The sequence below is a fragment of the Sebastes fasciatus genome, chromosome 4 (genome assembly GCF_043250625.1).
Source record: "Sebastes fasciatus isolate fSebFas1 chromosome 4, fSebFas1.pri, whole genome shotgun sequence".
Taxonomy (NCBI): domain Eukaryota; kingdom Metazoa; phylum Chordata; class Actinopteri; order Perciformes; family Sebastidae; genus Sebastes; species Sebastes fasciatus.
In genome coordinates, this window is record NC_133798.1 from 31,581,476 (window position 1) to 31,609,056 (window position 27,581).

The 27,581-nt window shown below is 41.6% G+C and overlaps 1 protein-coding gene across 2 annotated transcripts in view; it reads left to right on the plus strand.

Moving 5' to 3' along the window:
• Positions 1-1,073: 1,073 nt before the first annotated feature.
• cttnbp2 (cortactin binding protein 2) overlaps positions 1,074-27,581 on the plus strand; it is a 97,193-nt gene continuing 70,685 nt past the window's right edge. The window contains exons 1-2 of one of the 2 annotated variants that reach the window (XM_074633635.1): positions 1,074-1,358; positions 10,074-10,181. In XM_074633635.1, the coding sequence (XP_074489736.1) occupies positions 1,275-1,358; positions 10,074-10,181 (192 nt within the window). In that variant the 5' untranslated portion in view covers positions 1,074-1,274. The remainder of the gene's footprint in view (positions 1,359-10,073; positions 10,182-27,581) is intronic. The other variant, XM_074633634.1, reaches the window with a different exon arrangement.

Here is a 27,581-nt window from a genome sequence, read left to right on the forward strand (position 1 = left end):
GAACCCATTTTCATTCACAGATCTTGAGGTCAGAGGTCAAGGGTCCCCTTTGAAAATGGACATAGCAGTTTTTCCTCACCAAAATTTAGCGTAACTTTGGAGCGTTATTTAACCTCGTCCCGACAAGCGAGCATGACATGGATGGATTTTTTAGGTTTTCTAGTTTCATGTGATACCTAGCTTTAAAAGTGAGCCCGCTACAACCTCTGAAATACAGAATAGTGGTTAATCTAACCATTTAGCGGCACCTTGGGGCGGCTGTGGCTCAGAGGGTACAGCAGGTTGTCCAACAATCGGAAGGTCGGTAGTTCGATCCCCGGCTGCTCCGGGTTACATGTCGATGTGTCCTTGAGCAAGACACTTAACCCCAAATTGCTCCCGAAGGCATAGCCATCGGTGTGTGAATGAGTATTTAGATTAGATCCTGATGGGCAAAGTTGGCACCTTTAGCAGCCTTTGCCATCAGTGTGTGAATGTGTGAATGCTGACATGTAGTGTAAAGTGCTTTGAGTGGTCGGAAGACTAGAAAAGCGCTATATAAATGCAAGTCCATTTACCATCTACCTTCGCGGCCCACTAGGCAGCTCTCTGAGGCCCACCAGTGGGCCCCGGCCCAGTGGTTGAGAATAGCTGGCCTATAGGGGCCCTTGACCACCTTTAATCTTTCTGATCAAGAAAAGCTTAAATACATATAATTACGATTGTGATTATAAAAAAATACTGTAAATCTAAGACCATTTACATATAAATCACAAATGAAACATGTCATTTTTAAAAAAAAATTCTGTCATTTTGAAATACAGACAAAAAATGTAAAATTTCTTGAAAAATAAAATGATTTTTTTTACAGTGAACTTTTGGAACCACTCACTCACTGATTTATATTTTACAGCTTCAGAGGCCGACAACAAATGCTGCTGTCAATCACTCCTCCAGGACGCACCACCTCCTTCCTCTCCAGTTGGGAGCGCACCGGACCGGGCTGCTGCTTCTCATCTGGATTCGTGCGCGTCGAGTCGGTCCACGCCCACCAGACTGCGGCCCACACACACACACACACACACACAAACCAACACACTCAGCTGAGGGCTTGTTCTTTTACAGCTCCTTCAATTTGTCAAATCCTCTCTCTTGTGTCTCTCTCTTTCCTTTCCTTCCTTTCCATGGACGTGCCGTGGCGTGTTTTACGCGCAGCAGCAGCAGCAGCAGCAGCTCAATAGTTAACTGGATCCGGATGCTTCTCGCTCCAGCAGACAGACCGCTACAGGACGAAGATGGCGTCGGAGGGAGCCAGCGGAGAGCAGCCTCCTCCTCCGGTACAAACACTGGCCACCGCCGTGCTGGGAAGCGTCGACACGGTAAGACACATGAATGCTCAAAGGGAACACCAAAGCTACCCGGGTGGCTTTTATATTCAGCGTTGAAATGGTGGAAAAGAAGGTAGAAATGTAGTGCGCATCTATTTCTCACAGAAGCAACAGCGGTGGCGACAATGTCTGGAGGAGAAAAACACACACACACTGGAGGTTCATGCTCGGTTTTTCTGGTGATATATGACTCAGATGTGCTCAACCACGACTCTCAAACAGGCACAATATGGTGTCTGGATGTTATAGTGGAGTCTTTTGTTTGCATGATTGCCTTTGTGATGTTTATCCTGCGTCTGATCGAGGAGAAACCGTGGCTGTGCTTTACACAGACAGGTTGTAGCTCCGATATATATATATATATATATATATATCACAGTAGATGGATGGTAGATGGGGATAATAGCTGTTTGGGCTGCAGGGGGAGTTAAATGTGAAACTAGAATCACCAGAGGTTGGTGGTTGATTTTGTCCATGCAAACATTTTTTTTTCCACCTTTTTTTTTTTTATGTCTTGCAAATGCTATTTATTCACCTGGCCTGCAGAGCTGCAAGTGGCATGCAAATGGTTATTTTCTGAAGTGATCCTCCACCTCCATCTCCACCACCACCACCAATCAGTCCTACATGAGCTTTGCAACAGCTCACCTTACAAAGTCCCCTCCACAGGTTTAAACACAGATTATCAGACCACCAGATTGACCCTCTCTTTTTAAAAGTAGTCCTATTGTTGAGTTTCTTGTTTACACTCACATAGTTGTGATTTCTCACAGGTTGCAGCATATGTGTCCTTAGGGCAGCCAGCAGCTCGCCATCCATCCATCCCTCCTGGAGCTCATGAATCCTCTCCCTTCCCTTCAGTTTAGGGGCTGCACGATTATGGCCAAAATTAATTATTTATCACGATTATCCATTGATTTTAGGAACAAAATACTTAAAAAAATAGAGCACTGCTTTTAATTTCCATGTTGTGCTACATTCTTGCTAATGTACAAATCATTGCATCAAAATAAGACTGGTTCTTATTCACAGAGCATCTCCTAGAAGCAAAATAATAAAATTGTACCAACATTTTTGACCCAAAACTAAATCAACAGAGCAGTGCTGCTGTCGCTTCCAAGTTGTGCTACATTCCTGCCGATTAACAAGTCTTTGCATCAAAATGAGACTTAAAATAAGATCCTTCTTCATCTGAATTTAGTGCATTTTCGTTTTTGCCCTTTTGTACTATTACTCGTCTTCTCTTTCAGGAACGTTTTTTCACAGGCTGCCGCTGTAGGGTGCACGCCATGGATGTATAAAGAGAACGGGATACAACGATGTAGGCGGGCTCCCGTTCATTCCTATGAGAGTTACTCGGTGGCGCATGAAGCCCAAATGGCTCGACTGCTGAGTGATAAAGTACCCGGATCATTCGGCGATCTTCCGCATCCGTTGGGCCCATAGAGCGTTTCCTTTAACCCCGCCTCCCAGCCTCTGTCTGGGTCTCATTCACATGAACGGAGGAGGGGAAATAACTCTAGATTCGGCTATTAGGGCATTTTACCACTTTTAGGATCTAATAATTTTAATAAGGGCTATTCAAGTGTTTATACTGGGTAGTTGATTCACCTAAAAAAAATATCTTTCCCAATGTAAGTCTATGGGAAAATGTCTTTTTGTGCCCAATGGTATCACGTCACGGACACGGAAGTTGTAGTACAGCCGTTTGGTCACTACGAAAATTGGCATCAACGACCGGCGCTCTTCCTGGGGGCTTGGTGCACACGTAGCGGCATGACAGCTCCCCTAAAGTGAAAGCTCCACCCCCTGGTGGCTGGCTGTTAGTTCAGGAAACGCTTGACTTGACATGCAACAGAGTTTTCAATGAGCGGAGCATTTTAAACGTCAATATCGCAGTCGATCATGTTCATTTAATTGTGGGAAGCCCAAACTGTGATCGCAATTAATATACGATTAATTGTGCAGCCCTACCTCAGCTGACTCCATGATGCAACCAGTCAGACTGTGTGTTATCGACCTGACGGCTAATGCAAGATGGGCAGTGATGCTTTTGCCACTTGAGTTTGTGACCTGTTTTAGTTGCACATCCAGTAAAAAAACACACAAATTTGTATGTGAGATTTAAGAGGCAGGCTGCTGGAAATGTGTGGGAATAGAAAGCAGCCGCGGGCCCTGAGGTGGGTGGGTGGTTGGTAGTGTGGGTGTTGAGGTGGGGGTGGGTTTCAGCAGTGAGCTGAGGAGATGGTAGAGAAAGAGGTGGGAGAAGAGCTGCGGGGGGTGGGGGGGTTGGATGGAGGGCAGAGGCAGCACGGTGGAGGAGGAGGAGGTGGTCGTGTTCACCAGACACCTTTCTAAATTGGTCTTAATTTCAGTGACTCAGCTGGCATAGCTGGGAGTACCGTGTCAGCCAGCCCCCCTTCTCTGAGCGCGCTCAGAACTGCCTGGAGGCTACTTTACATTTAGGTGAACAGGTGCTCCAGAGACATGGGAGCCGGGCAGCCTCCTCAGCTTGCCCGTCGCTCTGCCAGCTTCCTTCTCCAGGCTGCAGCCAACGAAAGAGGGCTTCCGCCTCCATGCCCCCTCCCTCCCACCCCCATCATGCCTGCCGTGGTTAAATAAAGCACTTTGCTCTTTGCTCACCCCTGTCAGACGCTCTGTTGTTGGCCCAAGGTGGGGGAAGTTTCTCGTTTGTGAGGACTCTGAAGGACCGGCCCTCATGGTCCAGAGAGAGGTCAGAGGTCAATGAAAGGCCCTCTGCTGGTCACCTCCCACCTCGTTTACCGTCGTACATGTTAGCGTGGCACACAGCATGTCTGCAGCCTGTTCTGCTGAAGTTAAAGATTTTAGGGCTGTCAAAGTTAACACAATAATAATGCGGGTTCGGCGCTGGAGCTGAGGCGAGAGCGGCCGGTGCTGGTGGACGGTGCACCACCAAAATGTCCCAAAGCGGCATTTCAAATCTCAACAACATGTCTGTCCGTCCTCCGGTGTGCTGTGCCCGGCATGCGGCGGTGCGGCTCCTCGGTGCAGCAGCAGACAGACGGCCTGTTAACGTGGACTATTAACCACCCCCCCATTCTCTGTTTGAGAAAGAACACTAACCTAAAAACAGGAAGTAAAACTGTCCGGAGGGGGGCTTTAATGAATCCATGCAATATGCGGACTGGGAATCAGATCCAAAATTGAGCTGGCTATCAAAACGCGGTGGAACTAAAACTGAGACACCCCAAAATATTGGTTTTATTCTCTCATCGCATATAAAAACTGTAAAACTACAGTAAGTACAGTATGTCAAAGTTAAAGCAGGGAGTTGGTCTGCAAAATCTAATGAAAGTTTGCAATGGACAGTTTGGGTAACTCTGTTTTACTTCCAAATAAGTTTGGTAAAACTGTTCTGATTGTCTGACTGCTTGTGTTCTTTGTCCCATTATACTCAGAAATGAAGTTCATCAGTAAAATATTATCATAACAGATAGGAATGATGGCTAAAACTACAAAAATACAAGACCTAGGTAATTTTTTTGAATATCATCCAGCGAGTCGTTCAGCCCCATCGTCAAATCTCGCTTTAAGGCCTGTGAGGACTATTGTGTAAGTGAAGCCTGAGAGTGGTCACCACTCATCAGTGGTTATGTGGGACATGCTGCCATGTTGGAGGATTGCCACTAACATGAGTGGCTGTAATGTCATCGCTTCTTGATTTTTGTTGTCCATACATCGTACGATAACGTTGTAGCTGTGAATGTAGCAGTGCGGGGTGTGTGTACAGTTTATTTGTTGGTGAAGAAATGCTACAACTCCTCAAGACCCAAGCCGAGCTCCCGTGTCTTGCGTGCTCGCCATCTGCTGATTTCAAAGTGAAGGGAGTTAGCCCCGAAGTTAGCGACAACTAAGGTGGGCTGTTAATGTGAACCAGCTATTCTCCTTTCAGTGACAAGCCGCTCCTGAGTTTTTCTCAACTTTTTATTAAATTTTTTATATTTCTTTTATCTGTTTAACTGATAGCATTAATTGGTCAAAATTTTCATTGTCGGCCAACAGATAAATGGTTAATTATTAACATCCCTAATCAAGGTCAAGTCCATATATCGTACGATAAAGTCAATAACGTAATTGTCATGACAGACCTAATGCAGAACCATTTTTGGTTACATTTTTGCAGGTTTTGAGATATCTGTCTGAGCTTTATGCTGCCACCCCAATCAATGGGGTGAATTGGGTTTTGTTGGTTGCGCTCCCAGCTATCCGATGGATTGGTGTTGGCGCTGATACTAACCCGATTAAGTGGATCGGTTATCGGCCTGAGCTTTCACAGTTACATTTATTCAATCAGTCAGCTTTTAGTGCCACAATTATCCCTGGCCTCGTGTTACCTTGCATACAAATTATTCTAACGAGTTCCACACATTGGTCGGTTAGCAGATAGACAGAAAAATAATCAGCAAGTATTTTGATAGTCGGTTAATCTTGAAAGTATTTTTGAAGTAAAAATGCCAAAAATTCCCTTCTGTCAGCTTCTCAATCAGGAAGATTTGCTGCTATTCTTTGTTTTATATGATAGTAAGTGTTGATTGTTGCAATTTGAAGATGTGACCTGGGGCTGTGGGGAAATGTGACGTGTGACGTGTCACCTGACACTATTTTCTCACATTTAATTAACCAACCGATCAACGGAGAAAATAATCAGCAGATTGATAATTTAAGTTTCATTTAAGTTAGTCTCAGCCTTAACCAACAGAAGTCATTGAACAGCTTTAATCTAAACTTCATCAGAAATAGTCCCTGTAACTGTCTGCATTGTTAGATACCACAAAAAAAGATATGAAAATAAATTTTATGTTAATTATCTGACCTTTTTAATTCAGTGTGAATCCCCCAACTTGATGCCATTTATTCCTCATAACCCGTCTGACAACAGGATGTCATATCACACAGTTTTGTGCTCGCAGTAACAGGACATGAGTCTGTGAGAAACGTACAGGCCTAAGCAAGCTTTTTGCCAGAAGAACAACACGGTGGAGGAAAACTTGCACCGAGTGAGCAGTTCCCCTTCCCTTTTGGCTCAGAGTGAAATGACACAGGGCTTATTAAGTGGACCGGGGCTAACAGCGAGCCTCTGAGTGGCGGCCAGGCTGCTCGTGCCCTTGGCGCTCAGCACACGGCTCATGGAACAAATTAGTGTTCGCTTCCCTCACCTGCTCAATGTGCAGAAATGCCAGAGAGAAGCAGCCCTCCACCCTCAACTCACCCAGGGACAGGACAGCGTGGCTCAGGGTTGCCGTCCATCAAGGCTCCCTGAGTCGTCCAATTCTCTGAGTGGTGAACGCTGCCGGGAAAAAAGGGGCTCAGGGATCGATTCGAAGGCTCGATGTGAAGGAATCAATCCCTCTGGAATCTCTCCTGCTTTTATTTCCAGGCTTGCAGTGCATCCGAAAAAACTGACTAAACTGAAACATGTGATTGACGCTAGGGCTGCACAATTAACCGAAAATTAATCTCGATCACAATAATGGCTTCCCACAATTAAATGAACATGATCGCCTGAGATATTGACACTTAAAATGCGTGTTCTGCTCATAGAAAACTGCAGCACCTGAAGATTAATATGAGATGCAGCTCAGCACTGTGTTTCAAGTTGTTCTAGTCATTAATAAGAAATAAAAATGAATTAGTCAATAAATTAATCAATTAAAATAAATTGGGAAAGTGTATAGCATAACATATATGATATGATATGAACATATAACATTATGATGGAAGTATATGATAGCCATTCCCATGCTCTATATACCGATACCATTTGTTAAACAGATTTCATGCTAAATTTAACAATTTTTTACCACTAGAGAATCGATAAAAATGATCAATAATCCCTCCAAAATACCACATTAAGACACCGAGACCTTGAGGAACACCATAGAAAAAGTCATGCTGTGATTTGGTATCAAAAACTTTTTGAAATTTGGATATTTCTGCAAGAATTGCATTTTTCTGTGATTGGATGGCGAGCGTTTCTGTTGTCTAAACTACTCAGAAACCCGCTTATTGTCGATCTAGCTAAGAAAACCATCCATCCACTGAATGCTCTAGGTCTCTAGTTTGTGGCTGTAAAGTTTCATGAGGCTGTGATTATCCTAGAGGTCCCCACAGGTCATTTAATAGTGATGTCAAGTTTAAAAAAATGGTCTCACGACAAGGAAATGGCTACTATGGGGACTAACATCATCACACATGAATACAGTTGGACTCACTGGATCCACAAGAGTCTCAGCTTTACAGTGATACCCAATTGACGTAATTCCAAGACTGTTTAGGGACCCCAGTATGCAAGAATATTCAAATATACTATTTTAGAATAGGCGAAAATAACACTTTTATACTGCACGCAAAAAAACTGCATGTGATTATCATAAAGTGGGCATGTCTGTAAAGGGGAGACTCGTGGGTACCCATAGATCCCATTTTCATTCACATATCTTGAGGTCAGAGGTCAAGGGACCTCTTTGAAAATCGTCATGCTAGTTTTTCCTTGCCAAAAAACTCAGCCCGCAACAACCTCTGAAAGGCAGAATAGCGGTCGGGCCCGCAGGCGAGCCGTTGGAGTTTTAAGGGGTTAATGGCTTTTAAAGGAGAGAGCGTTGGGCTGTTTATTCATTTAGATTTATTACCTCTGTTCCCGGTGTTTGAGCATGAACTTTTCCCCGTTACGCTGAAATAAACAACGTCACCGGAGCGAATAAAGGACACATAGAAGGCAGCAGCTTGTTGAAATCTCACACCGGCCTGTTTAATGTCATACGCTGTGCAAGGGACCTCTGAAACGTGTTGGACTTCTTGATGAAATGGAATAATCTTGGCCGAGGTTTCGATGTAGGTTTGTAAATCAGGCCTAAATAGCCGGCTGTCTACTGAACGTCACCAGATTGAGCAGGTGTCAATCCGCCTGATGTGCACAGAGACGCTCTTCGCTTCCTATATTTCCCGCTCCAGTCTTTGTTTTATTGAAGTTTTATTGAACAAATAGCCTGGTGAAAAGCTTCCAGATATTGAAAATACAGCTGGATGTGGCTTTGTCAGCAGATGGTTGCAGCAGTCGCCAACACAGTTACTGGAAATTCTTCTGTCACTGGGCTCCAGCATTATCTTCTGGCCTCTCTATGTGAAGTTACATCATTTCTTTTGGACTCTCTAGCCAAGAATTTCACTCATTTTCCTCACTAGAATGAGTACAATCCCTTCCCAAGGTCCTTTAACACAACAATTTGACGCTATGCTTTGGAATGTAGACTAACCAGATGCTTTTGTGATGTTCAGGATTGTGAACAGGAAAACACAGTATAAAGCTGTCTCACTTGGAGGAATCGGAGATGAATAGGACTCACTGTATTGTCCCAAAAATCAGGATGTCTTGAGAAAAGTTACCTCTTGGTTTGTTGTTGAATTTAACATCTTAACTCAAGAGAGATCAAGCTTCTGTCACATTTCTGACATTTTAAATGAGTCACTGAACTGTCTCTCTTTTTTCTTCTTAGACCTAATTTCTGTTCAAACCGTTTTTTTCTTTCGGCACTAATTTTATTCTTCAAATTACCAACAAAACACAAACAACCCAGCGATGGAAGAAGTGCTCATATGCAGACTTGAGTAAAAATACCAACATTACAAAATGTGACAAGTAGCAAAAAACATAAATCTCATTTATAAGTACTCACCAAGCAGACTGGCAACGTCTGAGTTTTATGTTACTATATTGTATACTAGAGTTGCAACTAACAATTATTTGAATAATATACTAATTATTTTCTTGAATAAATAATTACTCGTTTGGCCTAAAAAATGTCAGAAACTGATAAAGAGTCCGAGGTGACATCTTCAAACGTTTGTTTTTTCTGAATGAGTCTAAAACCTCAAATCCTCACATTTCAGAAGCTGAAACCAGAGTTCGTTTGGTTTCATTCAGCCATGTGATTCATAGTCAGTAGAAATAAAAAAATTGGAGATGAATTTGTCCAATGAACAGACTAGACCGAGGCAACAAACTAGACCGAGGCAACACACGCGGCGGCCCTTCTTCATAAGTAGACCGGAAAAAGCTTTTAATTGACATGAGGGGAAGCATGAAGTGTTTGTGGTCACTCCCAATTACAGTCATCTCCACCCGTTAGCCCCGCGGTCGCTACTGACCAAATAGGTGCTTAATGACCTGGCTAAATGTAATTGGACCTTAATCGCTTCGAGGTAGGACGGGACATCTAGCCTAATTTGAGGGCTGCACTTAATGAGACCAGGTGGAGACTGGGGTAAGTGGCACATTTGTCATGTTAGCAACTTTCTACACAAAGCAGGTGCAATGTTGGATGAGTCTTCAAATCTTTGGTTGTACTTGCATAATACAGCAGTAGCATTTACAAAGTAGCGTCATGGCTGTAGGGCTCCTGGTTGGTTAGTAGGTTGATGATGGTCGATAGTTGGTTTGACTGTCCAACGTTTTGGTCCAAAGTGAACTATGTGTGAAACTATTAAAAGAGTTTTGGTTGACATTCATGATTACCAGAGGACTTTTCATCTAGAGCCACCAACAGTTCAAAATGTCCACTTGACAGTATACCCCTAAATGATCACATTTCTTTTATCCGTTAAGCTGTTTAGCTGTTGATTGTATTGTATGATTCTGACATGATTGTTTCCGGCCTTTTGTTGCAGAAATGTGAGTTCAACATGGATAACCTGAGCAAGCCAGAGCTGCTCACCCTGCTGAGTATCATGGAGGGAGAGCTGGAGGCCCGCGACCTGGTCATAGAGGCCCTGAGGGTGAGTCCAGACAACACACTCCTGTATTCATTAGCCATCTTAGCCATTGTCGGGCTACATCAAACACAACCTGTTCGGAGCAAACTGCCTTTGTGAGAGACTTGAGATGAGACGATAAGCTGCAATTGTGACCCAGAATTGAGTTGGTATCACTTGGTTTAATGAGCGATGAATGCTGCTGCATGAATGCGATATCGCAAAATCTGAGTCGGCGGCTTTTCCCCCAGAAATGTGCACAATGCTGGTGTGATCACGATGAAAGACTCTGCCCCATTGTTTCTTTCTTTGCTTTGTAATTACCCGCTGATAAGCAGTCTCTCTCTAATTGCCTGTGTTGAATGGGAGCTGGCTGAGCGACTGGTTAGCACTTCCTGCCAGAGAGGCCAGTGTGATCAAATCCTTGTGTCCACCCAGCACCACCTGCTTAACTATCAGTAATAAACAGATGGTTGGAGTCACTGGTTCTGGCTCCTGTTGCTCCTCAGTGACTATTGGAAACCAATTAGGAAGGTGCTGCTTGAGTAAAAGGTGAAATTGTTTTTTATTTGCATATATAGTGGAAATTTGAGCCTGAAATAGATGGAAAGTTCTCAGCGTTGTCTCTATGTGAACACTGCTAAACTAGGTATGTAGTGATTTTGAGGAGTTAGTCTATTCAACCAGGTACCCTGCAGATGTCTACTCTGTTCTAAGAGTTAAGTCGCATTGAAGACAGTAGCTGATCCTCAAACGAGAGACAGATACATACTTTTTGTTTTACGTTTATTTTTTGTTGTTGTGACAATCCTGGTTTTTGTTTCTAAATGGTTTGACCGTATTGATCTGACTCAGTGGTTTGCAGTAGGCAATTTGCAAAACATTCTATTTCTTAATACCAAACAGTATACTAAATACTTTGAGCTGCAGCAGGTGACATTAATGAAATGCAGGACTCTCAACTAACTTTTTTCACCATCCTCTCGGAACCGTCCCAAAATGAATGTGGACCTTCCCAAATTTAAAATCTTTGTTTTTCTACATTATCTCTAGTTATACATTCTTAGTGACCTTTAAAATAAATCAAACATAAAAAGTGATTTGTTTATTTTTATTCATAAATGCATAATTTATCCAAAACATTTTTTTATTTTTTTAATTTTAAAAGTAATTTTATTTTTATTTTTTTAAATTTATAATTTGCATGTTTGTTTTGTTTATCGATGTTAACAATGCAGCTTAGTTAAATTTAAATATATTTTTTTCAGTGTAAAAAGTAGAAACACGATTTTGTATACTGTATGGGCTAGCTGGTGCGTCTTAAAGTTGGAGGAGCTGCTGGATAAGATGCTCCTGTCATGGGAGGAGACGCAGCATGTTGCCACGGACAAAATGAGATGGAGAGATCTCATGCAGCCTTAATACCCATATGAAGAGGAGTAGGTAAGATAATAAGTGGTTAACTTTAGTGTCATGGTTTAAGCTGTTGCGGAGTTTTGACTCCTTATTAACTTATGCAGTCATTTTCATCGCCGTTCATTCTACTATAACAGGTATTTTTCTTTAAACTCTCGTCTTAAGTTCCTCCTAAAATTGGCCCTTTCGTCCTTAAGGTCGAGCCCTGATGAAATGTCTTCACATTGGCAATGTTATGCACAATCACAGAATCTTACCAAGTAAAATGATTTACAGAAAACTAAAAAGGATGGTACTTTGAAAGTACAGATATTGGCACTCCAGCTTGTTCTTACACCCTTAGACAACATTTCTACTTTTTGATTAGTTTAAGTTGCAGAAATTCCCGCAGGACTCTTGATCATTATCCAATGTCCTAATTAAATCCCTTGGTCCAAGGCCAATCCCCAAAACTTTTTTGGCAGGGACACCAAGATGGAAGAGATCATAAGAGCTTCCAGTGGTCGCGCATGGCAGACAAGCGTACAGTATAACCAAACTGTATGAGCTGTACTGAAGCAGTTTACAATCTGCAGGTGAAACACCTAGTGTTATACTACAATCTGATCAGCGTTGTGTGTTCTGTACTTTGTTTAAGTATGGAATAAGACATAAGCTGCTGTTACGACTGACAAACTGTGAAGTCATAAGACATGTCTGAATGTTTACTATCCTTGGTGATTGAAGTGATTGTGATGTATGTGTGTATTATACTGCCCATGTAAATGGCAGAGCGATGAAGGTTGGCAGGAGTTTAAATGGATAATGTATTGATCTGTGGTTACTGAATACTGATGCTGCACAGATGATGTCTCTGTGGCGTCCCGGAGAACCCGTCTCTCGCCCTCGCGTTAGAGGTCGCTTGCCCTCCACAGGGGCAGGAATGGCGAGTTATTTCCGAAGAAACACTTGCATGCCCCCGTCTCTCTCTCTGTCGTTCTGTATTTAGGTCATGATAGGCACCTCAGTTTGTCCACGCTCCACTTTAAGGCCGTCCACTCAGGCTTTTTTAATAAGCTGTTAATGTGCAACTCATTCACAGTGTTGGGACTCCAGGGTGACGGAGAGATGTTCTTATCAAACGTTCAGTTTTAAGGCTTGTAGGTGATTCTCTGAAACAAGTAGAGCCTCAGTGACTACGTTTACATTCACACTAATATTCCACTATTATTGTGAAAATGACAATATTCTGAATTTGATATAGATCGTGTAAACAGCATATTCTGTATGGATATTCTGAATTACGCCTTATTCCAAATGAAGCATTTTCCGATTAAGACATGTGGGATATGCTGATATTAATCTGGATTTAGGAGCTTTCTTTGGACATGTATGCTGCGCTTTGAGAATATGTGTCTCAGTTGGTGTTTTTATGGCTGTTTGTGACACACGGCCTCTTGCCTGTTTAGGGCCAGCTCTGCGTTGAACACAAACCAACTAGCCGACAGTTTGCAGAGTTGCATGCCCAAAAGAAAAGCCCACATTTCTGATCGTAAGGAGAATCACACCTACTTTTAAACTCAACAGGCAACAACAGCTGTCAGTGTGCTGACTTGACTATGACTTGCCCTAAACTGCATGTCTGTTAAGGGGTGAGTTTGGTTGGTACCAATGGATTCATTAGCTTTTGTAGTTTCATATGATACCAGTATCTTCACTCTAGCTTTAAAACTGAGTTCCGTTAATGTGTTAAAGAAATTAGTGGCGTTAAAACAAATTTGCGTCAACACGTTATTATCGTGTGACTTTTGACAGCCCTAGTTTTTGGATATGCGCAAATATCGCCGACCTTTACAAGAAGGTGGTTGAAGGAATGAAAGAGGGAGGCTGTGTTTGCACGGTCCAACAAGTCCACCACTAGTTAGTTACGTTATAATACGAGTATTATACGAGCACGGCTGCATGCAAACGGGAATATTAGTGGAATATTCATTTTCATTATGTAACACGCTTGGTAGGAATATTGTCTTTTTGGGAACAAGGGCAATAACTGAAATATTTTGTGCATGTAAACGTAGTCATTGTCTTGCTCTGTTGCCCCCTATTGCGGGGATCAAACCGGTGACCTTTTGGTTGCATCAGCCTTCCTTAGCTGTCCCTGTTGCTGTTTTATTATTTCGCTGTTCAGCTTGCAGAAATTCTGTTCACTTTTCCTGATATTGAGCCTATTGTGTTGCTTTACAGTCATCGACCTTGCTGAGATTGAGCAGCACTGTTCAATGACTCTCTACCTCACTCGGCAATCGTCTTCAGACAGTAATTTGTACTTGTTTGCCGTCTTCCTCCTCTTCCGTTTTATCTGTCCTGCTTCGTCTATCAGTTTTGCTGTCTCCCTTTCTTTAAATTTAGGACGGCCTGTGCCCCGATGTCACCTCGTCTCCGTCTCTTTTGTGTTTCTGTTATTGGTTGTTTTTGTGTTCCACCCTCACCGCCACCTCACCCATGTTTTCTGCTGGCATTAAGAATCCCTGCAGGCCCCCATCTCCCAGGTGGATGGATATCCTATCCAGGTTTCAATGAAATAAGCCTCCTCTCTGCCGCCCTGACGGCTCTCGCAAAACACAATGAGTCTGTTTGTTCTGTCGCTGATAAGCCCCATCTGAGAAAGAAAGAGAGAGAGGAAGGCAGGAGGGGGAGGAACAGGGCATGAAGAAGAGAGAGAGAAATAAAAAAGAGACAGAGTTAAGATAGATATCGAGAGTGAGATAGTCGGTTTGAATCAGAGCGAAGGCGACGGAGGGCGGGTGAGATGCAGAGTGAAAAATGGAGGCCTGATATATCGTCTCTTGACAAAGCACAACAGTGTGACAGAGCGGATTAAGCAAACTCCCCCTTCCACTCGCTTTCCATTTCTCTATCCAAACCCCCCCAAACAGCCAGAAGAAAAGCATCATCTGGCCACCAGCTGCAGGGTTATCGATGTCACCGCACAATCAAAGCACAAATCAAAGCACAAATCAAGCTAACCAGCCTTATTAGTCCACATTTCCAAAGCACCTTGCAGTGGCACCGTTACACAGACCGGGAACTGAACCCTCAGCCCTGGCAGTTTTTAGTGCAGCTCCTCTTATCTACAGACTACCAATTCCCCCAGGGTACCGCTTAACTGCTCCCACACCAAAAGCTTGGAGCAAACTTCCACGGCTTGGCACGACTACAACAATTGTTTGTGGCGTTTGGGTATTATTAAGAGGCTTTGGTGCCGCAGATTAATTAGCGTGTGGCTAAAGCTGGCTGAGCTGCCGTATCAGGTTTCATCCTGGAGAAAAAGAAGAGGCTGTATGCAGATTAGCCAAACGACAGCGATATCACATGATTACCGTGGCCGGCGGCTACACAAGTCACCCATTCTTCTGCGCCAAGAGCTTTGTCAGAGGACATTTGGGGACTGCGTCTTTTCCCCAATCCTCAGAGCAGGAAACAAACTGTTTTGTTTGTATTGACCAGTCACATGTGTAAGGGGCATTTCCAAAATGATGGAGATGCTTTCACTATTTTACAAATTTTTGGTTGAATGACGGCTGAGTACTTGCCGGAGTTAAAGTGGATAAAGTCGCTAGTCAAAGATTAAACCTTTGGCCGATGGCCAGTGGTCATTGCTCACTCACACAATGAACAAGTTCTACAAAGACACAATGTGTAAAGCTTCTTTAGTGCTGATGAAAGTAGAAAATCTCAAAGCTCTCTTTAATGTCCTTGATATTTCAAAGACCCTCTGCCATTCCCACACCGGCAAGAAGTAAATGTTTGAAAGCCACTGGGGAAAAAAGGCCACCAGTTAGCAAAGTAGTGGTATCAGGTTTCAACATTAACCATGGCCTGATGGCCCGTGGCCACCAAATATCCACTGTAGGTGGCCCCCTGTGGCCATTCTGGAGAATGAGACTGCATGTCTCAGTGAGATTACGGTGTCTGTGTCTAACTGATATATATATTGTAAGCATACTAAAAGTCAAAGACACACTGTACTCTAAGACACCCTGGACAGTTGGACAGTTTGTCAGACAGTTTCTAACTGTCGGGCAGTTCTGTTCTGTGAGCCTTGGTCTCAGTGGGAGAGAAGGATCGTCCAGACGGGAGATGTCCAGATTGGACAGCCTGTGCTTTTGTGAAAATGACTTGTTGGGATGAATTCTCTGGCGAGGAGTGATCAGTGGAAGGCCAATGAAATGGTCACTATGATACCAGCCAGTGACACTAGCTGTAGACGAAATGTTTCAGTGTGTTCATATACAGATACAAAGAAGCAGCCTCTTGCCTCATGTGAGCTTGAAGCTTTTGTCTTGAGCACATCATGGTGCACAATGAACTAGTTAATTATAACTGGAAGACATTGACCAAGACGTTCAGCTTTTCCACCTTTTTGCGTCAGGTACTTTTACGTTTTTGGGTGGAGTATAAAACATATGTGCTTCTATATCACAAGGGATTCAAAATGAGTGCAATTGGTTGTTGCCACACTGTTCCCCATATCTTTGAGTAATGATGTGCGGCGCCACCATGTTTTTGGAGGTGTGATTCACAGTGAATGGTATCCTGTTGCATGTCCAGCACATTAGTGGTCCTGTTCAGCTTGATAAGTACCGCTGGAACTGGCAGTTAGTGGATAATCCCGGTGAAATGAAGAAATGGCAAAGAATGTATATTGCCGAGAAGTGAAAGTGACTACCGGACACCAACGTCCACCTACAATGTGCCCTACAAAAGTAAAACAAAATTATTTCTATCCTTTTGTCATATTCTACTGAAATGGCCTGTGTTGAGCAATAAAATATTATAAATATAATATAATAAGCATTTTCAGTCCAAAATGGCCGCAGCGGCTGTTGTCAAAAAAATACCGGAGTTTCGTCTCTTTGCTTCTATACTCTTTGGTGATGGTATCATTGCCAGGGTTGGTGGTTCCATTCCTAAAGCAATTGTGTGCTTAAGTGTTATAAACATTCAGTACTTTCACCTTTTCTCCTGAATAAACCATAAACAAATGGGTTTTCTCTGTTCCAATGACTGAGTGCTGCTGTTGAGGTGGTTTGGGGTAACGTCCCCACAGACGGCTGTGTTTGGGAATCCAGATGGGCGGTCTGCGTTTCTGCCTACCAGCGTCCAGCCTCACGTGGACGGGCTTCCTCGGGGGGGTCATGTGATCTGCCATATGACTAAGACAGCCCATAGAGCTGCTGTCAGCACTGGGCACGTACATGCTTAGCACAACACAACACATGCCCCGAGCCGTCAGGCTTTCTCCAGCGTCATGTTATCTCCGACCATCTAGCTATTTAAGGCATGCCCTGTTGCTGGGCTTTTCCAGCTCTCCCTCTTCCACACACATACACTCAGCAATGTCTGTCTTGTATATCTCTCCTCATCTCCTTTTTGTTCACATAAATCTTAGTTTTTTTGGACACCATGTTGCCTCTTTGTTTCTATCTCTCTTCTTATCTCTTTGGACAGACAGCGTGGCAGCTCATTACTCACCATTACTGTCTTTCTCACAGTCTCTCTCCTTCCACATAAATCTTTGAGTTTCTGTCGTCTTCTCGCTGCATCTCTGCCTCTCTCTGGGCTCGCACAGCTAATCCGAAATATATAAAAAAAAATCCCAGTGCACTCTCTGAGCCACGAGATAGAGAGGGTTGCTTTAGAAAGCTTTCCCCCCCGACGACTTCAATCATGTGCTGTGCAAAATTTGTGACCCTACAAATCAAAGGGAAATCATCTTTTCATTTTATTCAAACCGAACAAAATACTGGGCAATATTATCATCATCCCCACCTGACCCATCTCGTTCTGAGAGGTTTTGTAGATATTGGAAATGAAATTGGGATGAGAAAGCCCTTCAACCAAGAAAAGTACTTTTTTCTGTCAGTATCCTCCCTGGCAGTGTGTGTGTTGGTATGATTCAGTATAAACCACTAGTTTGCCAAGTAAATCTTCACTTTTATATAATATAGAATTTGGTTTGAAACCCCTACGGGAACAGCACATAATTATTAGGACTGGGGCGATTCACCCATCTCGATACGATCACGATACTTCGGTGCTGAATCGATTTGTATTGTGATTTTTAGGTACTGCGATTCAACAAGTATTGTGATTCAATATTGTGAATTTTGTTAACTTTTTTAACACTAGACAATGGGAAACTTCTAGGGACTTTTAATTTGGAAAATATACAACTTAATACAGTAAAAATGTTAAAAATCTGAGATGTCCTGAAGTCAAATATATCAGTCATTGTCAGGAATTATTCATTAAATTTTTTCCAGCAACCCAAAAATCAAAGAATAAATTAGTGGTATTTTCTTTTTAATTTATAAGGGACATGTAAAGTTTTATACTTCTGGTGAATATAATCCAATTAATCTTATTTCCATAAATGTATTTTGTATATACAGTTCTCTTTGTTAACACTTTTGAAAACCGGACGTAGTCACACGTGTATACTTCCTCTAACTTCTCCAAGTGTGTTGCTAGCTCTCCTGTCAGCTCCGTTCTCTTTATACATCCATGGTCAGCTCCATCGGGGCTGTTTGAATGTATTTAACATAAATGTCAGTATATGGGTGCTCTACAGTTGTAGCGTCGGCCCATTTGACCACGGAGATGAGAGTGACGCCTGGCTTGACCGCACGTTACCGCAATACGATAACGTTTCCAGTCCATGACAGAGTTAGCATGCATCTTTAGCCGTGATGTTTAGCTCTGCTTTTCCTGCAATGTGTGAAACCCAAAGTGTTTCCATACTTTACTTTATGTGTAGTGTTTACCACGTTGGATTTAAAATGTGAGGGTGCAGGTCGTATCCATGCGGACCCTCCGCCGTTTTTTTACTTTTTCCTTTCGGTTCGCTGCGGCCGACTGCAGTTTGTTTTGGTTGACGGATACGCAACGGGTATGATGTCACATTACTACAACAATAAAAGCGTTAACTAAAGAAAAATGTATTTCAAAATCGTAAAAAAATTGCGATACATACAGTAGGTGAATACATTTTTTTCACACCCTTAATAATTATCAATATCCGTAATATCTGATTATGCAAATGTAATGCATTTTTTTAGTTCAGTTAGAGCATGAAAGACAACCTTTTGTCCGTCTTCCTCCCTCCTACACCGTCCAAAATCAGGTCTACACTTCTTGGGTTAACCCTCTCTCCAGATACAGTACTCACACACAAGCCAATCAGCATCCGGCTCTGATCGCTCGGCTGCCTAGCAACCAGACCCCCCTACCCAGACCCTCCTTCACAAGCTCCCAGGCTCGTGTTTCACTGACATGACACTAAGGAATGAGGGTAAAAAGACTCCGTCAATCTTACTCCCACCACCACCAACCGCCCCCCATTTCATGGGAAGTGGTACGACCCGGTTGCCTCTGGAGAACCTGTTTTTTATGACAGTGTTTTTTCTTTTTTGTGGGGTGGTTTTTGAAGTGCTGTCAGTCAATGCAGGAGACAGGACCATTCCCGTGAGGGGGTGGACTGTCTCACAGTTGAAAGAGCATGTCTGAGTGTGTGTGTTTATATGCATGTATAATACATGCAGGGCAGCAACTAAGGATTATTTTCATATCAAATAAACTGTGTTATTTTTTTTTTTTAGTCTATAAAAAATATTTTGAAACACTCATCAATATTGAGTTTGCCTTTCCAAATTTATTTTCCATTCATATTAGATTTATTTGGCATTTTTGCTTGGTTTTAAATGATTCACCAATTATCAAAATAGTTATTAATTAGGACTGTTAATCGCAATCAATCAAAAAATTAATCGCATATTTTTTATCCATTCAAAATGTACCTTTTTAAAGGGAGATTTGCCAAGGATTTAATACTCTTATCAACATGGGAGTGGACAAAAATGCTGCTTTATGGAAATTTATTTATATATTTATTACAGGAAATCAATTAAAAACACAAAACAATGATAAATATTATCCAGAAACCCTCACAGGTACTGCATTTAGCATAAAAAATATTCTCAAATCATAACATGACAAACTGCAGCCCAACAGGCAACAACAGCTGTCAGTGTGTCAGTGTGCTGACTTGACTATGACTTGCCCCAAACTGCATGTGATCATCATAAAGTGGGCATGTCTGTAAAGGGAAGACTCGTGGGTACCCATAGAACCCATTTTCATTCACATATCTGGAGGTCAGAGGTCAAGGGTCCCCATTCAAATACTGATTCGGAGGTCGATTACTATGGCAGTGGTCGAAGATTTGAAGCATTCAGGTCAGCCCTAATTTCGATCAGGTGTAATCCATCTGTTTTTATTAGGAGAATCTGTGTGGTCCAAACTGGTCGGCACTTTAAACCATTAATATGCCAGACTGAATAAAGGGTTTTATCATATTCTCCTCGCTCTGCGTAAGAGTGCCTGCAGAACGATTATTTTCTGTGATTGATTTTTTTTCATCTTTTAAGATTAACTTGAGGTTCTTTAATGCTTTTGAAACTGGCCTTCTGTGCTCTTTTTGGGTTTGTTAGACCACGAAATGTATACGTATTAAAGCATTTTGATGTCTTCTTTCTGTGTATTCGGTAGTATGTATGCCATGCGTATGTTCACTGTGTGCGTTCTAAAAATCTTTACTGTGAAACGAAGCGATGGGTGAAGTGCTCAGGAAGTAGGTCATAGCAGCCATCCCTCTCACTCTCCTCCTCTCGTAATCCTCTCTCTCTCTGACTGTAACCCCCCTCCTCTCCCCTTCATACAGGCCTATATTTCATTCTCCAGCCTTCCTTTCTCTCTCCTCATTCTTTACATAATTATATAACACATGCCGTTCGGTGGAGGCTTTTATCTTAAGTGCCCTCACAGTGCTGTGAGTGCATATAACATGGGTGGCCCCGGTGGGAATCGAACCCCCAACCCCGGCAGTGATCTGCCCGTTTTTTCCTCACAGGGAATGTGGGATGTTCTTGTGAAGTCGGACACCTGACTGTAGTTTTTTGTGTTTCTGGGTCAAAAATAAAATCAAGCATGGGAGGAATGAAGTGTCAGGTTTTTCTGGCTGCTTTAAAAAAAAAACAACAACACCCACATTGCTGTTAGATATTTACTGTACGTGGGAGGGAAGGAAGCAATAATGCGATTTATCAAGTTCAGAGCTGAAACTGTCGATTATGTTCATTATCAATTAATTTGTTGAATATTATTTTGTTAATTGAATAATTGCATAGACTATAAAATAGTGAAAAATGGCCAACACAAGTTCCCATCTTTCATATTGCTCCTTTTGTCCAAATATATTCAATTTAAAAAGATATAACACGCAGAAAAGCAACAAATCTTCACAGTTGAGAAGCTGATTTTTTTTTTTTTTGCTTGAAAAACATCAACAATATCAACAACAAATGAGGGATAATTGATAAATCATTTCCTGTTGATTAACTAATTGATTAATCAACTAATTGTTTCCCTTAAATCAAGCTGGTCTCGGCAGCTTCCCTTTATTTTCTGGCTCCATATTGAAGGTTAAAGTCCTGCAGCTTTACCCTCCCTGCTGATTTGTGATGCTTTTAAAGGTACAGAATGGACTCGAGAGGAAAATAACTCACGTCGGCTATAGTCTTGTGTTTTCTTTGGATGGTTAGTTTTCAGATCTGTGGCGTCTCAATTAGTGTGGACGAGATGTTTGTCTCCGTTTCAGTCAGGCTGATTAGACGGATGCAATTTTTTCCTTTTACATCTTGACAATAACGGCACTCCATGTGAGCAGTTTGTTAGGGTTTGTTATTGTTTTATTTCACAGCTCATGTGCCTAAACCTAAGGAAGTTGTTTCCTATGAAGACGGAAGTTTATTGTGAAAAGACTGTATGCATGTTACGAACGGAAATTGCCACGTGTTGCTGGACATTCATAAGAAAACGAACGAAAAAGGAGGGGTAGCTTTTTCGTAAGATATCATACCATATCGTTGCATGAGAATACGTTGCTTCTTTACATATATTAAATTTTTTCGCAAGTGTTTCATGAAGCACTTCAGTCCAAAATCTCCTTCTCGCCTTCTTTCACCCTGTACCTCCTTCTCTCTCTCAGGGTCTCTCGGTCTGTTGATTTGATGACATGGCTGCTGTTTGAAGTGGGCTGAGAGCGTCACGAACACACACACACACACACGTCAGCGCCACGTGATGAGCTGTGGAATGAAATGAGAGACGGTGTTACAAACACAGAAATAGTTAACTCTGCTTGTCTTACCTGATATCCTGGATGAAGGAGTTATTGGAGCAAAAACCTCCGAGCACTTGTACAATAGAGTTTGGATGTGTGTAACACAATGTGTGTGTGTGTGTGTGTACTAAGGACTTTGTGAAGCAGAAGAGAGGAGGAGGCACAGGTGTTAATTCTAACATTTATTCAGCTCGATAACCACATACTGTAAGTTCTGATTAATGCAGCTGTTCTGATTACTTAGCTGGTCCTTCCCGTAACGTTGCTAAATGTGAAGTGAAAGGCAGTTCAAGTCCAATAATTGGCATCATGTAGTTCTGCTCATTGATCGCAACAGAGGAGATACTTAAGGGATATTTGCTGAAATAATTAATCGATAAGTCAAACGGAAACAAAATCAATAATTTTATTACCAACAAATAAAGTCAATCATGAAATCATTTATCAAACCAAAAAGCGACTTGCTGCAGCTTCACAAATGTGAGAATTTGCTGTTTTTCTCTCTTTTATATGATTGTAAATGTAATATAGTTGAGTTTTAGACTGTTGGTCGGACAAAAGAAAGACATTTGAAGATGTCACCAAGTGCTCTGAGAAATTGTGCTGGATATTTTTCACTCTTTTTTCTGACATTTTATAGACTTGAAGACATATTGATAAATCCAAAGATTCATAATGAAAATAATCCTTAGTTGCAGCCCTAATAGAAAACCCTGTAGTCATAGACAAATCTCTATCGTCTCATGATGTACACTCCCTGGCCACTTTATAAGGTACACCTATTCAGTCTAATAATGTAATCCAGTACAACAGCTCTGCCACATATTCATCGTTTATGAAACTCATAAAAGTTATTTAGAGAGGTGTTAATTCAACTAGATAATTATTACTACAAAGGTCATAGATAGTGGTACATTATATTGAAATGTGGTGAGTCCAGTTCAACTTCACTGCAAACCACAACCTCAGGAATAAACACAAATTAACACCTCCAAAACTGAACATTATTATCTTTGTAAAGGTAGAATTTATAGCTGAGCCGTTGTACTGGAATGCATTGAAGACATTTCTAGGCGACCAAAAGGTTATAATTAACTTTGAACTGAAAACACACTGTGAAAGGTTTAAAGTTTAAGACGAAAACATGGGCAAATCCAAGACTGGACAACGCCGTGGTAGCGACCTGTCAATCACAAGGTAGCCACGCCCTAAAGCATCCCCTGCTTTATGGCCTATTTGACTCTAAATGGGACCATACATTACTAAATGAACATCATGCTGTATTGAAGAAGACTTGAAACTAGCAACTGAAACCATAAACTCATGTTTACAATGTTTACTGAGGTAATAAATCAAGTGAGAAGTAGGCTCATTTTCTCATAGTCTTCTATACATTCAGACTTCTTTTTGCAACCAGAGGAGTCGCCCCCTGCTGGCTGTTAGAAAGAATGCAAGTTTAAGACACTTCTGCATCAGCTTCACTTTTCAGATCCATAGGTTGCCGCCTTGTTGCATGAGATTGTAGAAGTGTACCTAATAAAGTGGTCAGTGAGTGTATATCCTTGTACTGCTCGACCCCTGCAGAAGCTATTTCAGTTAACTGCCATTGAGTTGAGCTACTGTACATGACGCTGCTGTCGACTTCATACCAGCGACAGGCTGCGATGAAGCCGACGTAACAGGAAGCATACTGTTATGTGGTTAAGGAATAAAATTATCATACTTATTGAATACACGCACACTGTAAATACACATTTACACTTACTCTTTCACTCAAACACAATCATGCACAGTGCCTTAAAGTGTGTTTGTGTGTGTGTGTGTAATAGTGTGGGTGTCGAGCCGGAGCAGAATGAGAGCAGCAGCTGTGAGCGGCCGACTTCAGGTTACCATAGAGAGAGACAACAGAGGGCGGCACTAAAAATACGAGAGACCCTGTTTCATTTTTTTCATCTTTTCAGCAACTATTCTCTTGTGTTTTCTTTGTTATTTCTCTACATGATGAAACAATATTTGTGGTCATCTGTTCGGCCTGTTAACCTGCTTCTCTCCTGCTGCTGCTGTAGCCGGAGGCAGCGGAGAGGAGCGTGGGAGTTTTCCAGCTGCAGCACGACGAGACGAGCAGCTCAGAGCGCAACACGGCACATAAAATCTAACTGCTATTAGCTGTGGTAGAAATGAGAATAGATGCAATTAATACAAAATAACACCCACGATGACACTATGTTTGTAGTGGTGTCACGAGTGGATAATTGAATCCTTTCATGATTTCCTTTTATGCTATTCGAAGCTCAAATCACATTTTCCAAATACATGTATTTATTTAAAAAAAAAAACACCTTTCCCAGAAGAATTACCTAACTGTATTGAACATTTATGTTCTAATTATCTTATAAATTAAAATAATTACAATGGTATATAAGCTTATTATTGATATAGCAATGTATTTGTTACAATTCTTTAATAACCAAATTTAAAGAATTCACACCAAAAAATTTAGTTTATGATATTAAGAAATGATGAATAAAATATATGCAAGTATATGGTTTTCAGATTAAAATGTTATCGGATTCCGCCTGAAAAATTCACTTCATTACCATAAATTAAGTTTTTTTCAGCCTTTACTTTGCATTTTTAGTTATAAATTGCCAAATTTATTTAAATATTTTAATCCCAAATTGGGAAATTAATTATTATTTGTAAATATACAATAAATATACATATCAACACTAGAGATAATATCTATAGTATACACAATATAAAGCATATATTAGAATACACTATAAATATACCAGACAACTAGCTGAGAAAATATAAAATATGAACATAGAATATCAATAACATACTATATACAATAGCAAAGTGCCATTATTTGAGGGGGATCTCTGGATTGTTTTATGGCACAAAACAGGAAGAGGAGACATTTCTTTCAAAGTAAAGTTTAGCTAAAGTAGCTGCAATTTTTGGACCTGAAAGTTGATATACAATATCACAACATGCTCATCTTTTTCAGTGAAAGCAAATGACGGTGCAACATCATCTTTCATGACGGGACTCAGCAGGGTTTATGTGTCTTCATTTTTAGATGTACCAACACCAGCACTACAGTGACATTTTTCATTTAAACTTTAAACAGGTTACAATACTTTGAACTTGTGATATTAAAAAAATGGAAATAAAATATTGGCCAGTATCAGTTATCAGATTTTTTTTAACTCTCAAATGTTATCGGCATTAGCCTAAAACATTCCGCACCTGTCCGGATGTAATTACCACAAATTCATTTTTTTTCAATCCTCTGCTCTGCATTTTTCATTGTAAATCACCAATTTGATTTGAGGGGAAACTTTAGATTGTTTTATGGCACAAAACAGGAAAAGGAGGCCTTTCTTTCGAAGTAAAGTTTAGCTAAAAAGCAGCAATTTTAGGACCAAAAAGTTGATGTACAATATCACCTCGTGCTTATCTTTTTCAGTGAAAGCAAATGACTCAGCAGGGTTTATGGGTAATGTGGTTTTAATTTTTAGATGTACCAACACCAGCACTACAATGTCATTTATACTAATAAGATATCACAATTAATTTGAAAATGATATGATGATGAAGAAAGCAATTTACAGCTGCTTTTTATGCCTTTTCTTTCCACTCCTTTGTGCTCAAAAGTGTTCATCTTTTAATGATTTAGTACTATTCAATGTTCTATTGGTAGAGCCTTAAAAATAGACAGGAGAAAGAAGAGTCTTGTTAAAGGTGCACTTCAGGGTCTCTCAGCCTGCAGCTGTTATTGAACAAGTTAAAAACGTTCAGACTCGTCCCTGTTGAAGTGCCCTTGAGCAAAACGAACCGAACCACCCACCTTCTCTCGGTGCAGTCTAACAGCTGAATGTACTGCATGTGTGTCACAGGAAGTTTTGCCAAGAATCAGATTCGTCAAGCTCGTGTGTGTGTGTGTTGTAGATGGTGACAGAAAGATGGTGACTGAGTCTCAACATGTGTGAAATGACGGGAGGAGGTGTGTGAGAGGCTGTGAGCGGAGGAGACACGCTCATCTAAATGTCAAAGAACGGCTCTGAAAGAACTCTGAGTCATTGCAAAATGGAGGCCGAGGTGTCAGTGGTGGGGGATTGTCGGCTGAATCGTGTGATCACAGGATGACAGAGAGACGGCACTAATGAAGGTTTTCAGCCATGCTAACGGCGTGGCCGTATCGGTCTGTCAGCTGGTCGGTTGGTCAGTCTACCACTGTGGTCCACACTGAAATATCTCAGCAACCATTTGATGGATTGTCACGACATTTTACACACATATTAATATTCTCCAGAGGATGAATCCTACTTGCTTTTCCTGCAGCACCTCCATCAGGTCAAACTAGTTAATTCATTTGTCCAATACCTGCAAAAGTATTGACTTCCCATCAGCTTCAGCTCGACTTAGTGCTTATTGCTAATTAGCAAATGCTGCACTAAGACTAGGGATGCATCGATGTATCGGCCGATATTTGCCTTGTTGACTGCCATCGGCCTATCGGCAATTTAGATGACATTTGCCGATGGCAGTGGCGGCCGATGTTTGTCTGTTGTGTTGCATCAATTTTGCACCGGCTAAATGTCGTGTTGGATATTTGCGGTCGGTTTCGGACAACAGTAACCAGCTGCTGATTCGGAGAAGAAGCCATTGGCTGAATACGACTCTGGCGTGACGGCGGGTGCCAGCGCACGTATGGTTTGTTTACAGATAAAAGTAAAAGAAAAAGTCGGTCGTGTGGGAGTATTACACTGTCTCGGAGAAAGCGACAAGAACGTTGTTATGTTCAGTGACAAATTAAGCAGTAAAACAACAGCTTACAAGATTTATTAAAAACACTCACTGCGGTCTGGATGAACGACTCTGGTGTGTACGTAATGTGCCACTAGAAGCCTGTCAGTCCAACAAGGGGTGACGCAGCACCCAGTTGGCTACGTTACCGTGGGAACATCCTCCATGCCGTCCAGCCCGGAGAGCTGAGGCAGAGAAGTCCAAAGCTGCACCGGCAGAGCAGAGCTCTTCATCCGCTCCCCGGCGGCGTTCTGCCGCTACTAGTCCACTAGATAATCAATCATGGATGGCGTTGTTCTCTCAGATGGATAAAAAATAAAAATGAAAACTGCTAAAATGGGTCGCCAAATATACTAAAGCTGCCGTTAAGATGTGTGGAAACACTGCTTATGTTTCTAATCACTTTTACATTTAATTTATTTTTCAAAAAAATATATATTTTTGTTGGGCTGTGTACTGAAACATGTTCTCATTGAGCAGGTAGCTGAAGGAAATAGCAGCTGAAAAGGCTTTTGAAAAAATTATTTATAAAAGAAAAAAAGCCAATATGCAAAAATAGGTTATTTCTCATAATTCCCATATTTGTCATGCAAGGCCCCTTGAATGTGGTGCAGCTCGTTGGTTCCATTATGGATCCACAGATTCGTTATAGCAGCCCAATGATCCTCCCATACACTGCCCCCCATGTGTGTTATTTGTTATGGTACCAAACTTTTTTACAGTATAGTGCCGCTGCCTACAAATAAGACTTTGTTACCTGATTGTGTGAAGTAGTGAATCTATTCCAATGTAAAATTTTGAGTTAAAGTTAAAAAGAGCCCTCAGTCAAAGTGAAACAACCTAATAAACGAATGTTGGAAGTTTACGGCATATTCCTGAGTGCTGGAGGTTTTAGTTGTGGGAATAAGGGCCTCTAAATTCTTTTCCGTTTCAGCCATTAATCGATTACACCTCCCTACAGCACGACTCTC